This window comes from Nannospalax galili, unplaced genomic scaffold (genome assembly GCF_000622305.1).
Source record: "Nannospalax galili isolate Female #2095 unplaced genomic scaffold, S.galili_v1.0 scaffold566, whole genome shotgun sequence".
NCBI classification, from domain to species: domain Eukaryota; kingdom Metazoa; phylum Chordata; class Mammalia; order Rodentia; family Spalacidae; genus Nannospalax; species Nannospalax galili.
The window spans coordinates 685,859-701,967 of NW_008355811.1; the positions used below are offsets into that span (position 1 = coordinate 685,859).

Below are 16,109 nucleotides of genomic sequence, written 5' to 3' on the forward strand. Positions count from 1 at the left end.
GTGCTGGCCCATGCCTTTAATCCCAGCACTCAGGAGGCAGAGGCAGGTGGATCTCTGTGAGTTTGAGGCCAGCCTGGTCTACATAGTGAGTTCCAGGACAGCTAGGACTACAGGGAGACCCTGTCCCCCCACCAAAAATAAATTAATTAAATAAATAAACAAATAATAAAAGAAGAAAGAGTACATGAAGTTATCAGAAAAAAAGTGATGGGAGAATATGGGAAGAGTTGGAGGGGAGGGAATGGACATGGATTTGATCAAAATACTTTATATGCATGTATGAAATTCTCAATAATTTAAGTGTATGAGTGTTTTTTGTCTGCATGTATTTAAGTGCACCTGTATCATGTAATGCCCACAGAGGACAGAAGAGGGTGTCAGATCCCCTAGACCTGAAGTTAAGGACAATGGTTAGCTGCCATGCAGGTGCTGGGAACTGAATCTGAGTCCTCTATAAAAGCTGCCAGCGCTCTCAAGCACTGAGCCCTAAACACCTTTTTTTTTTTTTTTTTTGGTGTTTTTGAGAGAAGATTTCCCTGTAGCCCCAGCTGTCCTGGAACTCACTATGTAGACCAGGCTGGCCTCAAACTCACAGAGATCCACCTGCCTCTGCCTCCTGAGTGCTGGGATTAAAGGCATGGGCCAGCACACCTGGCAAGCCCTAAATATTTTTAAATATTTTTAAAATATTAAAAAAAAAATTTAAGGGGCTGGAGAGACGGCTCTGTGGTTAAGAACACTGGCCGTTCTTGAAGAAGATGGGGTTTGAAATTCCAGCACCTACATAGCAGCTAACAACTGTCCATAACTCCAGTTCCAGGGGGTCTGGCAGCCTCTTCTGTCCTCTTCGGGTACTGCATGACATGAGTGCACTTACCTACATACAGGCAATACAGGCATATACATAAAAATAATAAATAAGCCAGGAGTGGTGGCACACGCCTTTAATCCCAGCACCCGGGAGGCAGAGGCAAGTGATCTCTGTGAGCTGTGAGTTCAAGGCCAGCCTGGTCTACATAGTGAATTCCAGGACAGCTGGAGCTACAGGGAGACCATGTCTCAAAAAGACCACAAAAATATAAAATTAAATTAAATTAAAATAAAATAAATTTAAAAAACAAAAAATAAAAAATATTTTATTATTTTATTTTATAGGTATGAGTATAATGTCTCCATGTATGTAAATGCACCTGTGTTGTGCAATACCTGCAGAGGTCAAAAGAGGGCATTGGATTCCCCTGGAACTGGAGTTACAGACAGTCATGAGTAGTCACATGGGTGCTGGGAATGAAACCCAGGTCCTTTGCAAGAGCAACCAAGTGCCCTTAATTGCTAACTCTCCAGCCCCCTAAAGTATTTTTTAAGTTTTGACTAGGCATAGTGGCACACCTTTAATCTCAGCACTCAGGAGGCAGAGGCAGGTAGACCTCTGCAAGATCAAAACCACCCTGGCCTACATAGTAAGTTCCAGGACAATTGGGGTTACAGGGAGACCTTGAAAGACCTTGGACAGACAGCTTAGCAGTTAAGTGCACTGTCTGCTCTTGCAGAGGACCCAGGTTTGTTTCCCAGTACTCACATAGTGGGTCCCTAACTCCAGTTCCAGAGGATCCAATGCTGTCTTCTGGTCTTCATGGACATTGCATACACGAGTGCACTTACATACATGCAGGCAAAACACTCAAACATAAAATAAATTTTAAAATATTTTTTAAGTTAAAAAAATCAAATGCTATAGGAGAGTATCCTTGTGGCCTAAGCATAGAAAATTCATGTCTAGAGTATGTAAAGAACTCAAATAGGTCAATAAGGAAAAGGACACCCAACACCCAAATGAGCTAAACACAGACATGAAAAAATACCTATCAGAGAATTGCTATTCTAGGCCACCAGTGGTATACTATTTTTATCACCAGCTGTGTAGAAGTCTCCAAGGCAGCAGATACCAGTGCAGCACGCAGCTTGGCACAAGCTACGTAATTCTTCAGGCCAACCATGGCCTCCATACCTGCTCCATACCTGAGTACATGCAGAGCCATTTGTACACATAGCACAGAGTAAGGAACACCCACAGTAGCACTGTTAGAACCAAGCCCACAGTATATAAGAAAATGGTGACATGTTTATAAGTAAAACACGGTATTTCTAGGCAGCTAATATGTTGACAGCAATACCCAACAATCTTGATAAAACTACTGAACAGGGGGGCTGAAAAGATAGCTCATCAGTTAAAAGTACTGGGTACTCTTGCAAAGGAACCAGGTTCGGTTCACAACACCCACACAGTGCCGACAACCATACATAACTCCAGTTCCAGGTCATCTGCCACCTTCTTCTGGACTCCAGACACTACACGCATGGGTGCACATAAAATAAAAATAAATTTTAGAAAGGGCTGGAGAGATAGCTCAGCGGTTAAGAGCACTGGCTGCTCTTGCAAAGGACTGGGGTTTGATTCCCAGCACCCACATGGCAGCTAACAACTGTCCATAACTCTAGTTTCAAGGGATCCGACGCCTTCTTCTGACCTCCTTGGGCACTGAAAGACATGGGTGCACTTATATTCATGCAGGTAACATACTCATACACGTAAAATAAAAATAGTAATTTTTTTTTAATTTAAAAAATAAAAACTACTGAGCAGGGCATTTGGGCAGGAAGAGCAAAACATACCTTATAATCTCATTCACAGAAGTTCTGATGAAGTCTCAAACACTGGCTAGGGAGACTCACAGATGTGGGAGGGGATAGAAAGACAGCAACACAAAGTCTAAGTTGGCTGTCACTACTGTGACAGGAGGGACTCAACAAGGAGTACCCAGAGAACTATTTCCCAGAACCTGGCAGCACCATACTCTACATACTACTGTAATTTGTATCTGACATTATCTTCAAATGTTCCTGTGTGTCTGCTTAATGTTTAATGAACAGTATTTTTCACTCAGATAGTAAGAGCCTACCTTCTTTGGCCAGATTAGAAAGTTCTGTGTGGTGATCTACAAGTCCTTCATGTGCTTCTTCCTCTTCGATGGTCTCTTCTTCATCTTCCACTGAAATGGTCATTATCAGAAGTCAGGAACATGCAAAGCTCTACTTCAGTTTCTCAGTGTTTCTAAACACTATTAGGCTTCAAAATTGTTTGCATCGCTATTAAAGAAACTGAACGCAAATGCTTTAATTTTTCAAAGTATTGGAAACAATACTTTGTTAGTGGCAATTGGGAAACATTTTCCCTTACACTTTAGCTTGTCATTCATATTCTGTTTTTTCAATATGCAATAGACCTAACTCAAGGTAACACGAAGTGCTGATAAACTTCCTACCTACTGCAGAAAAGCCACATGTACACTTGCTGAGACCCTAGGAATTCATGACTGCCCACCCTGAGAGAATGGCCACTACCCAGATACAATGTGTATGCTCCCTTCAGCTTTTTTATGTTTCATCTCCTATGCTACCAATTCAGACTGGCTCACTCTTCAGGCCCTACTCTGAACTCTGCACTACTTACCACAAGAGTTGGGGTTTCTGCCTCCCTCCTAAGTCACATCAGGGGTCAGGAAACCTGCCAGAGAAGCTATACCCTCCCTCCTTGGCAGCAGTCCTTCCTTCAGCTAGCTTCTTTTCATCCACAGTTAAATGATCTTGCCCCTTCCTTTACAACAAAACACACTCACACTGCCAAATATCTCTACCGTATCTCCAAACTCCTTAGTTCCTCACTATAAAACCTTTACCACCTACCAAAGTTGCCAAGGCACTAGCCACAACCATACAAGTCCCTGGGTCCTAGATGAATTCAGTTCTGGCCACAAACAACAGCCTGGTTCAACTCACACCAATTAAGGCCTTCCTCTTGGAAATTCATTCTGCCATTTCTCCTGCCCCTCTGATCATTTGACTGATAGAACACATAGCTTAGGAGAAAGAAAAGTAAACAAAAGTGATGGCCATGTTGACATCACTAGTGGAGGCCAGCCTGGAACTAAATAAGCCTATTTCAAAACAAAGAAACCCCAAGTTGAAGGTGATAATTACTACAAGCCGATTATGTAAAACAGATCCTACTAAGACTCTCATTTCCCCTAACTAACCTACCACCTAACAAGGAGATGCCCCCAAATCAGTCAAACATCTAACAAAGAAAATCATATAAAATCACTGTACATGACTGCATACTACCCCAAAACATTTGCTCCCCAATCCTTCCTCTGTCACCACATCCTCTGTTAGCTACACAGACAGACACATCCCAACATCAATATGTAGTCAGAAAGACACAAGCAGGAACACAGCTTAGGACCTTCCAAGAGGACACCAGCTTGGCTGGAAGCACCCGATTTGCTCTCCACTTGTATATTCTTGTCTTAAGTGACAACCGTAAGTCAAACTGTAAGAGAGTAGTTGAGTGGCAGCACCACCTTCCTAGAAGAGTACCTAAAGGCAAGACTTAACAGGAAAAAAATGGGAGAAGAAGAGGCCCTCTGGAGAACATCATTATGCTGCTATGTCAAGGCAGGGCTATGGAACCCAAGCTATTCGTTTGTCTTTTACAGTAGAACTTAATCCTGACAGTCACCACACCCATAATCTGACCAAATTTCCCAGAAAATTTCCAGATAATAATCAACAAATATCATGTATGTGATGCACATACATATAGGCAAGCACTCATACACATAAAATTAAACTAATCTAAAAAAATAAAAGAGCCAGACAGGCATGGTGGTGCATACCTTTAACCCCAGCACTTGGGAGGCATAGGCAGATAGGTCTTTGTGAGTTCCAGGCCAGACAGATACACATAATGAGACCCCGTCTCAAAAAAAGAATCAACACACACAAAAACCTCAATTTTTCAAAAGTCTAAAAGGGTTTACACAGTCTACCAGTGAAGCCAATAAAGCCAGTGTACTGTTGAGACCCCCAAGTCTCATTCACCTAGCATCTGCTGCATCACACACTGCCCTGTAATTTCTCAAATACTATTTTCCTACTTCCTTCCTCTATTCCTACAACCAAGAATAGTCCTGAAGACTTGTACAACAATGCACTGGTGGCTTGCAAACAGGTCAGAAGCTAAAAAATGAACACAGGCTGTCTCCCAGTCACACTGAGAGTCACATCTGTATTCTACTCTAACCAAGTGCCAACATCTAAACATGACAGGGGCTCCTCCTAAAGAGCCCAGCCTGGTGACTGTGGGAATGGTGGACAGCAAACATAACTGACTTCAAAACAAGAATATATAGCCTAATACTCCAAGGCCAGTCCTTGAGGACAGGAACAGACCTGGCCCTGCATCATCCCTCTGTAGCTCTCCAAATGCACCTGGGCTTCTAGATCTCACAAAAGAAGATACTAAGATGTTGCTATAGAAAATACCCCAAGGGCCGGGTGGGGTGGTGCATGCCATCAATCTCTGTGAGTTCAGGGCCAGCTTTGTTTACATAGTAAGTTCCAAGTCAGCTAAGGCTACAAGAAGACCCTGTCTCAAAAAGACAAAAATTAATAAAGAAAAGAAAGCACCTGAAGTCCTCTGGAGACACAGAAGTTACTCTGTACACTCAAAGATACCTGGATAAATACAAAGATTAAACTTTCCAACCAGTTTAAAATAACAAGTCCATGGACAAAGTCACCTCAGTTCTGTTCTGTGGTCTGACAACACAAAGGGGCACACTCTCTGTGATCTAAAGGGCTCTGAAGACAAGGCATCAAGGGAATAGAAAACAGACCTTCATCATCGGTCAAAGATATGCTAGCTTTTCTTTTCCTTCCAGATATTCCTGGATCCTGAAATAAACAAATTTAAAAAAAAAAAAAAATCAGAAATTTAAAATGAGATTTAATACATATGCTTGCTCTTCTTTTTCTTTAAGAAAATCCTATATTTAAAAATAAACAAAATTAAAAAAAAAAAAAAATCAGAAATTTAAAATGAGATTTAAAATAACAGAATGGGATGTCATGGAAGGAGTGTCTATTTAGCTTTGTGCCCACAAGGACAATGGAGAGATCCATGGTACTTGCTGGGCCATCCTTAGAGCAATCATGATATAGACCCTGAGAAAGGAGGAGTGAGGATACAGAATTTCAAGTACTGTGTTCAACTGGATCCTCTCAAACCCCTGGATTCACATCCCAAGTGAAACTGCAATTATAAAGTGCTACTTTATTTTCAAAGTAGACTTCAGGTGACAGCATGCACAAGACCTGTCCCAACTCAATCAGACAAAAATCCATCAGAGAATGAAGGAAATGGGCAACTGGCCCCAACCCTAACCTAGTAACTATTGGGAATTGATTACTGCTGGGTAAGGGAGAACGGACCTGAGAGACTCTAGATAGGCAGACTAGACTCCAGTGGATGAACTTGCACCGAAGGACATCTGGTCTGGATACAAATGCTTGACCAGAAAGGACTTAACATATGTGACAGAATGCATGAAATCTGGTATATGGGAGAAGTATAGGAGGATGCAGATGGGGGAGGGGGTTTAAATTTGATTAAGATTATATGAAATACACAGAAAATAAAGTTATTTTTAAAAGGTGGTAATATTCATAACTACTAATTTCTCTAGGTAATTACAAATCCATTTTTTGTGTCAGGGCAACAGCAATCCTGAACCTACCAGAAACTGTTCTGGTGATGTATCAAATCCTTTTAATCTGGATTCTTTCCCTAAAGAAACAAGAAACACAGTTTTATTTTTACCATAGCTGTGGGGAGATGATAGTCTCTGTTATTTAAAAAAAAACAAAAACAAAAAACTGTGCCCTGTGTAGCTGCCTACACTCAAAAAACGACAAGGAGTACAAGTTCCACCTCTTTCCCCCTGCATAAGCTCAATCTCATTCTTCCCAGTAACCCAAAACAGTAGTTTTCATCTTACAGTTCTTTCTTTTCTGAGTTTTGTATTTTGAGTCAGGGTCTTGTTGAACATTCAGGCTGCCTTAAATTCCCAAATACCTGCCTGTACCTCTTAAGAGTTAGGATTATAGATGTGTATCATTTTGCCTAGCTCTCAGTTTCAAGTTTGATAGCTTTTAGCAGTGGACACTTCTCAAGAAGTTTGCTTTTGCATCAAAAACATGAAAGGTATGAGGGTTCCCAGGACATTCCTTTTTAAAAAATATTTTATTATTTTTATTTTGTGTGTATAAGTATATTCCCTGGATATATGTAAGTGCACCTGCGTTGTACAATGCCCACAGGGGTCAGAAGAGGGAGTCGTACCCCCTGGAGCTGGAGTTATGACCCCCTGAACCTGGAGTTATGGATGGTTGTTGCTGCCCTGTGGGTGCTGGGAATCTAATCTGGGTCCTCTGCAAGAGCATTCACTCACTGCTCTTAACCACTGACCCATCTCTCCAGCCCCTCCAGGGACATTCTAAGGATCAGAGGAGACAGTGAATGCTATTTGTGTTGTCATCTGACATGTACCTAGGTATTCATTAACTGGGAGCAGCTACTGTAGAACTATCTCAGTGATTACAGAGACAGTGCACTAGCTCAGTCCCCAAAGGGCCCCAGCTCTGGCAGATACTTCAGTTTGGTCTACCTCACTGTCCAGATACTGAAGGCAGAAACAGTTCAGAACCTAAATTCTGAAAGCACTCCAAGTTGGACAATTTTGGGGTGCTGACTCACACTACCACATCGAAAAAGAGCAGAAAAAGCCGGTTGGTCATGGTGGCACATGCCTTTAATCCCAGCAGAGGCAGGTAGATCTCTGTGAGTTCAAAGTCAGCCTGTTCTACATAGTGAGCTCTAGGCCATCTGGGGCTCTATCTAGGGAGACCCTATCTCACACAAAACTAACCTAAACCAAACCAAACCAAACCAAAGAGTGAAAATAGCATGATAGTACATGCCTTTAATTCCAGCTCTTAGAAGAGAGAGTTGAGAACAGTCTGGTATGAAGCCTAGGCCAGCCAGGGCTTCATAGAGATCTTGTCTCAAAAACAAAACAAAAAAACAAGATTGTTTACACAAAGAAAAATGCACCAAATCAGACAGGACAAATGCATGCAAATGGTCTCCCTAACCCATGACCTCTCTGGGCAACTCCACGGAAAACCATGATATGAGGAAGCTGCCTGGTAAGCACAGAAGCTGAACAGAGTATAATATAAAAAACGTGAATTTTCATGTTATTAATGTGTGTATTAGTAACTGGGAGGTAAGTTCAAGGCCTTACAGATGCTAGGCAAGTATTCCGCCTCTGAGCTTCATCAAAGCTGTCTTTAAAATCCCAATGAGACAGCTCAACAGGAAAGGTACCAGCCACTACATCTATCTGAGCCTGATCTCCAGAACCTACATGGTGAAAGAAAAGACCACCTCCCATAACTCATCTTCTGACTTACAGAGGTGTACTATGGCACAGATGGACTCACACACAAAAGAAATAAATAAATGTAATTTTTAAAAATTTTTATTTTTTTTTTAATTTTATGTGTATTGACTTCATGTAGGTAAGTGCACCCGTGTCATGCAATGCCCACAGAGGTCAGAAGAGGCTGTCGGATCCCCTGGGACTGGAGTTACGGACAGTTGTTAGCTGCCATGTGGTGCTAGGATTCAAAGCTGGGTCTTCTGCAAGAACAACCACTGCTTTTAACCTCTGAGCCATCTCCCCAGCCCCAATAAATGTACTTTTTTTAAGTGTTTTTTAAAGCCAGGTGTGGTGGCGCACACCTTTAATCCCGGCACTTAGAAGGCAGAGGCAGGCAGATTTCTGTGAGTTCCAGGCCAGTTGGGACTAGAGACCCTGTCTTAAAAAGACCAAAAAAAAAAAAAGTGTTTTTTAAGTATCAGACCTAGGCCCATGAGATGGCTCAGTAGGTAAAGACACTTGCCACCAAACGCAGCAACCTGAATTTAATCCCCAGGACCCACATGGTAGAAGGAGAGAACCACTTCTGAAAGTTATCCTCTGGTTTCCACCTGCAAGCCATAGTATACACAGACAGACAGACAGACAGACAGACAGACAGACACACACACACACACACACACACACACACAAACAAACAAACAAACAAACAAACATAATTAAAAAAAATTTTAACATCATACCTCTCCTGGAAACTTTATGTAAATTTAAGGCTTTTTTCCTTTTCTCTTCTAATTCTACTTGCAATTTTATTTCTACAACCTAAAAACAAACAAAAAAAGATGAATAAATAAGTAGGTCATTAAGAATGTAAACTGCACAAGTCCTGCACATAAAACATTAAACTCAGACAACCAGTATAAAAGTACAGTCAGCCAACCTCATTCACATCATTTCAAAAAGAAACTTGAGTTTGATCCTTTCCCATTTATTTTGTATTTAACTCTGTCCTGCCCAAACTATTAGTAAAACTTTTTAAGTTCTTGAAAAAGAGAAAGTGTGCACACTCAAGCAGGTACCCTGAGAAAGATGTTACCTTCTGTGGCCACAGCACTCCAAGAACGAACTAACAGGCCCTCACCCACCATACTATTACCTCAATGCCGTGGCTTCCGGGGGCACAAGGCAAACACAGATGCTAGAATGGGCTAAACCTTACAAAGGAACAGCACAGAGGGGCAGTGGGCTCAAGGCCTCTTACTGTATACCGCCAAGGACACTGTTTACTATAGCTGCTGAGGTTCTCTCCCCTAGCACACAGCCTCACAGGTTAGACACATCTGATTTTTATAACCCCCACTGAAATTCCAGCATTCCAGCATTTACCTGTTCAATATTTGACCAAAAATATTCTATTTCTCGGGCAGTGGAAGCAGCAATACGTCTTAGTCTGCTTTGCTCTTCCTTCTTCCCTCTTTCTTCACGAAGCTTCTTTTCCTCATGATGCCGGGCTACAGTTCTGACAAGCTGGTAAAGTTCAAGAACACATTATACTCAGGCTGGTGATTATCTCAGTTGCATCCCTGGGACCCACACAGTGGAAAAGGACCAACTCCTACAAGTTGCTCTTTGACCTCTGTGTGTGACATGTATGTGTCCATGCTTACACACACACACACACACACACACACACACACACACACACACACACACACACACACACACAGAGAGAGAAAAAGAGAGAATAAAATATGGTTTTTTTTTTTGTTGTTTTTTTTTTTTGTCTTTCTGAGACAGGGTCTCCCTGTACCCCAGATGTCTTGGAACTCACTATGTAGTCCAGACTGGCCTACAACTCACAGAGATCCACCTGCCTCTGCCTCCTGAGTGCTGGGATTAAAGTTGTGCCACCACGACCGGCATAAAATAAAATTTTTAAAAATTCGTTGTGGGCTGGAGAGATGGCATAGTGGTTAAGAACACTGGTTGTTCTTACAGAAAAGACCCAGGTTCGAATCCCAGCACCCACATGGTAGCTAACAACTATCTGTAACTCCAGTTCCAGGGGATCCAACAGCCTCTTCTGTCCTCGGCGGGCACTGCACAACATGGGTGCACTTACCTAAATGCAGGCAATACATGCATACACATAAAATAAAAATAATTTAAATTTTTTTTTAATTTCATTGTATTCTATGTCATGTCAGATTGCCAGGAGAAAAATTATATAAAAAAATTAAGACAATCTTCTCAGCCTAGGGTTACATATATGCCAGATGTGGTAGTGCTCACCTATAATCCCAGCAACTCAGGAGGCTGATAAAGAAGAATCTTAAATTCAAGGCCAACCTTGTCCACAAAGAGATTGGTCACAAATAAAGCCATGTACATTTTGCTGTCAAATGCATTCTCCCTATGCTTTCTGGCACACTAAGACAAATACTGCTACAAGCAGATAAATACCATCAACATTTGGCCAAACTTTCCTAGAAAGTATCATTTTGAGTCAGGCATGGTGGCACACACCTTTAATCCCAGCACACCAGAGGCAGAGGCAGGAGGATCTCTGTGAGTTCAAGGCCAGCCTGGTCTACATAGTGAGTTCTAGGACAGCTGGGGCTACAGAGAGACCCTACCTCAAAAAGGCCAAAAAAGAAAGTATCATTTTATGGTGTCACACCTTTAAAATGACATTAAAGTATCACTAAAGGTGCACACCTTTAACCCAAGTACTTAGGAGGCAGAGGCAGGTCAATTTCTGAGTTCCAGGCATACATATAAAGGAAAACGCAGAAGAATTACAGCTGACTTATTAATGTAAACTATGAAAGCCAGAAGAGCCTGGACCAAAGTATTCAGAGTTCTAAATGACCATAAATGCCAACCTAGAATAATTTCCCCATCAAAAATGTCTATTATAGTTGAAGGGGAAAGAAAAATCTTCCACAATACAAATAGACTGAAAGATTACATGTCCACAAAAACCAGCCCTTCAAAGAATACTTGAAGCAATACAAAGAATGGAGAAAGAACTATACCCCAAGGGCAACAAAAAGAAACTAAATGAAGGTATAATTGTGGAAACACAAAATCAGACAAAGAAAACACCAATAAAAATGATGGCAACTGATACACATCTTTCAATAACAGTAAATATCAATGGTCTGAACTCCAAAGTCAAAAGACACAGAACAATTGAAAGGATTAAGAAACAAAATCCTTCCTTTTGTTTTCTGCAAGAAAGCTATCTCCTCTTCAAGAACAGGCACTACTTTTAAGGTAAAAGGATAGAAAATAATATTCTAAGAAAATGGCACTATGAAACAAGCTGGGGGTTGCAATTCTAACATCAGACAAAATAGACTTCAAACTAAAACTAATCAGGAGAGATAAAGTGGGTCACTCATTCTGATCAAAGGAACAATTAACCAAGAAGATATTACAATCATGAACACATATGCACCAAGCTCTGGTGTACCCAAATTCATAAAAAGAACACTACAGGACTTTAAGACACAGATTAACCCCAACTCAGTAATAGTAGGGGATGTCAAGACCTCACTGTCTTCATTAGACAGGTCAATGAGACAAAAAATAAAAAGACATATGAATTAAATGATACCATACATCAAATGGACCTAACAGACACCTACTGAATATTCCACCCAAGCACCACAGTATACACTTTCTATTCGGCACACCATGGAACTTTATCAAAAACTGACCACATACTAAGCCACAAAACAATCCTCAACAAATACAAAAAATTGAAATAATTCCGTGCATTCTATCAGAACACAACACAAGAAAGCTTAAAATCAACACCAGAAGAAGCCCTAGTAACTACAGAAACTCAAGGAGATTAAACAACACACTTCTGAATGATGAGCAAAGGAGAAATGAAGAAAGAACTAAAAGTATTCCTGGAAGTTGGGTGTGGTGGTGCATACCTGTAGTCCCAGCACTTGGGAGGCAGGGGTAGGAGGATCTCTTTGAGTTCAAGGCCAGCTGGGGCTACAGGGAGACCCTGTCTCAAAAACACCGAAGGGGAGAAAAAAAAAGTATTCCTGGGATTAGACAAAAAGGACAATACAACACAATAAAACCTATGGGACAATTTGAAAGCAGTCCTAAGAGGGAAGTTTGTTGCTCTGTCTACACTAAAAAACCAGAAAGAGGGTGTGGTGGCCCTTAATGCCAGCCCTTGGGAAGCAGAGGCAGCTGGAGTTCTGTGAGTTCCAGGCCAGCATGGTCTACAGGGAAACTTTCAAAAAGCAGCCCCCCCCCCAAAAAAAATCAGAAAGAGCACAAATAAATGACTCAACATTGCAACTCAAGACTCAGGAAAAGCAAGAACAAATGAAACCCAAACCCAGCAGACAAGAAGAAATAACAAAAATCAGAGCAGAAATTAATGAAATAGAAACAAAGAAAACAATACAAAGAATCAATGAATCTAAACACCTGGTTCTTTGAAAAGATAAACAAGACAGACAGACCCTTAGCCCAGTCAACCAAAACAAAGAAAGAAAATACAAATCAACAACAATAGAGATAAAATGGGAAACAGCACAAGAGACACATAAAAGATCTAGAACATTAAAAGTAAATACTTTGCTGCTTCCCTGGGTGGGCATGACCCACAGGCCTCTCTACAACCCGCGGGCCTCTCTCCAGGGTTAAGTCAATCTCACCCTCCACCCCTTGACTCCCCCAGCCTCATTAACCCTCCCAAATGCCCCGCCAGTCTCTCCTCCTGGCCAGGGTCCTGTCCCATTCCTTGTCTTGACGCCCCAGGCACCGTGGGAACAACCACTGCTTCCTGATCCTTTGCACCCAGACCAACGGAGTACCAGTTCCTTCTCGGGTCCCCGGGAGCACTCTGGGCCTTGCCCGGCCCTCACCTCCCTCTGATTCCCTGGGAATACACGACCCCAAGGGCCTCTTTCCTGGACACCGGGGCTGACCTTTCCTCTTCCTGATCCTTTGCATCCAGACCAACCCAGCTCCTCAGTGCAGTCCCCAGGAGCCCTTGGAGCTGATTCCCACCCCCACCATCCTCTGCATCTCTGGGTGGCATGGCCACCAGCTACCCTAGACCAACATCTTTCCTGGCCCCGGCAAGCCAGTCCAACCCCCAAATTCCAGAGGCCAAAATCTTTCCTGGATGGATCCAGACATTAGGAGAAAGCATCTGATCCTCATCTAACTTGGGCCTCTGTGGGAACGCTTGAAGACAAAAGCAATCTGGCCACTCCAATATAAAATCAAGAGAGAACAGGAACCTTAGACGAACCAGCTTTTCATGCCCAAAAAGTAAACCACAAAGACACATAAAGTTCACAAAAAGAAGCAGATCGAAACTAGAAGGCTTGAGTCTCACTCAATAATCAGAAACTACAAAAGAAATTCACATATCAAAATCACAGAGAAAAAATAAAAACATGAAAAACCAAAATAACATATCCCCACAAAATACTAATACTCCTCTAGGAGTACAATGAGAACCCCATAGAGATAAAGCAGGACATGGAACTCAAGAGAACAATTATAAACATGATAAAAAAAAACTCAGTGAATTTAAAGAACACACAGAGAAATCAAAGAACTGAAGGAAGATAGGGAGATAGGGATAAACTTCTGAATGAATTCAGAAAAGAGCTAGAAATATTGAAGAATACTCAGGCTGAAATAAAGAATGAAGTGAAACACTCCATAAGCCAATTAGAAATGACAAGAGAAAGCCTCAACAATAGGATGAATGAAATGGAAAACAGAGTATCAACTGGAAGATAAAGTGGATGAACTAGACAACTCAAGCAAAGATTATGAAAAAGTTAAGAAAGCACAAGAATGGAATATGCAGGAATTGTGTGACACCATAAAAAGACCAAACTTACAAATCATAGGTGTACAGGAAGGAGAAGAGTCCCAGGATAATGGCATGGATCACATCTTCAACAAAATGATGGAAGAAAATTTCCCCAAATTAAAGAAAGACATGCCCATACAAATACAAGAAGCATAGAAAAAACCAAATAGACAGAACCATAAAAGAAAACTCTCCACGGCACATCATAGTGAAAACACTACGCATACAAAACAAAGACCAAGTGCACAAAACAAAGAGACAATACTGAAAGCTGCAAAAGAGAAACAACAAGTCACATACAAAGGAAAACCCACTAGGATTACAGCAGACTTATCAGTGAAAACTATGAAACCCAGAACAGCCTGGACCAAAGTATTCCCAGTTTTAAATGACCACAGATGCCAACCCAGATTACTATGCCCAGCCAAAATGTCTACTATAGTTGAAGGGAAAAGAAAAATCTTCCATGACATAAATAGGCTAAAGGATTTCATGTCCACAAAACCAGCCCTTCAGAGAGTTCTTGAAGCAAATCAAAGAGCTGAAGAAAGGAATGACTATACCCAAGGGGTTTCAGAAAGAAATTCAATGAAGGTATAACTGTAGAAAAGTACAGCTATATCAAGAATGTAAACAGAAATAACAATGACAAGATTCAACACTCATCTTTCATTAATAACTTTAAATATTAATGGACTGAACTCCCCAGTCAAAAGACACAGACTAGGCAAATGGATTAAGAAACAAAACCCATCTTTCTGTTGTCTGCACGAAACTCATCTCACTTTCAAGAACAGACACTATCTTAAAGTGAAAGGATGGAAAAAAATATACCAAGTGAATGGTACTAAGAAAAAAACAGGCATAGCAATTCTAACATCTGAAAAAATAGACATTAAACTAAAACTAATCAGAACAGCTAAAGAGGGTCACTTCATTCTGATCAAAGGAACAATAAATCAAGAAGATATTACATTCAAGAAATATATTCACCAAACTCTGGTGCACCCAACTTCATAAAAACAATACTACAGGACTTTAAGACTCAGATTAATCCCAACTCATTAATAATAGGGGATTTCAATACCCCACTGTCTCGATTAGATAGGTCAACAGGGCAGAGAGTTAACAGAGAGGCATCTGAATTAAACAATACTATATATCAAAATGAACTTAACAGACATCTACCGAGTATGCCACCCAAGCACCAAAGGACATACTTTCTACTCACGACCCCATGGAACCTTCTCCAAAATCGACCATATACTGGGGCACAAAACAAACCTCAACAAATACAAAAAGAGTGAAACAATTACATGCATTCTGTCAGACCACAATGCATTAAAGCTTACAATCAACACCGGAAGAAGACCTAATCGCCACATGAACACATGGAGATTAAACAACACACTCCTAAATGATGAATGGGTCAAAAGAGAAATTAAGAAAGAAATAAAAGTATTCCTGGAATTAAATGAAAAGGACAATACAACACATCTGGGACATGCTGAAAGTGGTCCTTAGAGGGAAGTTTATAGCTCTAAGTGCCTACATCAAAAAATCGGAAAGAACATGAATAAATGACTTAACATTGCAACTCAACACATTTGAAAAGCAACAGCAAACGAAACCCAAACCCAGAAGACAAGAAGAAATAACAAGAATCAGGACAGAAATTAATGAAATTGAAACAAAGAAAACAATACAACGAATCAACAAATCCAAGAGCTGGTTCTTTGAAAAGATAAACAAGACTGACAGACCGCTAGCCCAATTAACCAAAAGAAAGAAAGAGCACCTCCAAATCAACAAAATCAGAGATGAAAGGGGAAACATCAAACAAAACCCAAACCCTGCAGACAAGAAGAAATAACAAAAATCAGGGCAGAAAT

At 41.0% G+C, this 16,109-nt stretch overlaps 1 protein-coding gene across 14 annotated transcripts in view; it reads right to left on the reverse strand.

Annotated features, from left to right (window-relative positions):
- Ep400 (E1A binding protein p400) overlaps positions 1 to 16,109 on the reverse strand; it is a 152,902-nt gene that overhangs the window by 80,487 nt on the left and 56,306 nt on the right. For all 14 annotated transcript variants that reach the window (XM_029556478.1, XM_029556474.1, XM_029556476.1 and 11 more), the window contains 5 exons: positions 9,732 to 9,872; positions 9,089 to 9,167; positions 6,639 to 6,688; positions 5,739 to 5,796; positions 2,961 to 3,050 (listed from right to left, as the gene is read on the reverse strand). In XM_029556478.1, coding sequence (XP_029412338.1) covers positions 2,961 to 3,050; positions 5,739 to 5,796; positions 6,639 to 6,688; positions 9,089 to 9,167; positions 9,732 to 9,872 — 418 coding nt within the window. The remainder of the gene's footprint in view (positions 1 to 2,960; positions 3,051 to 5,738; positions 5,797 to 6,638; positions 6,689 to 9,088; positions 9,168 to 9,731; positions 9,873 to 16,109) is intronic.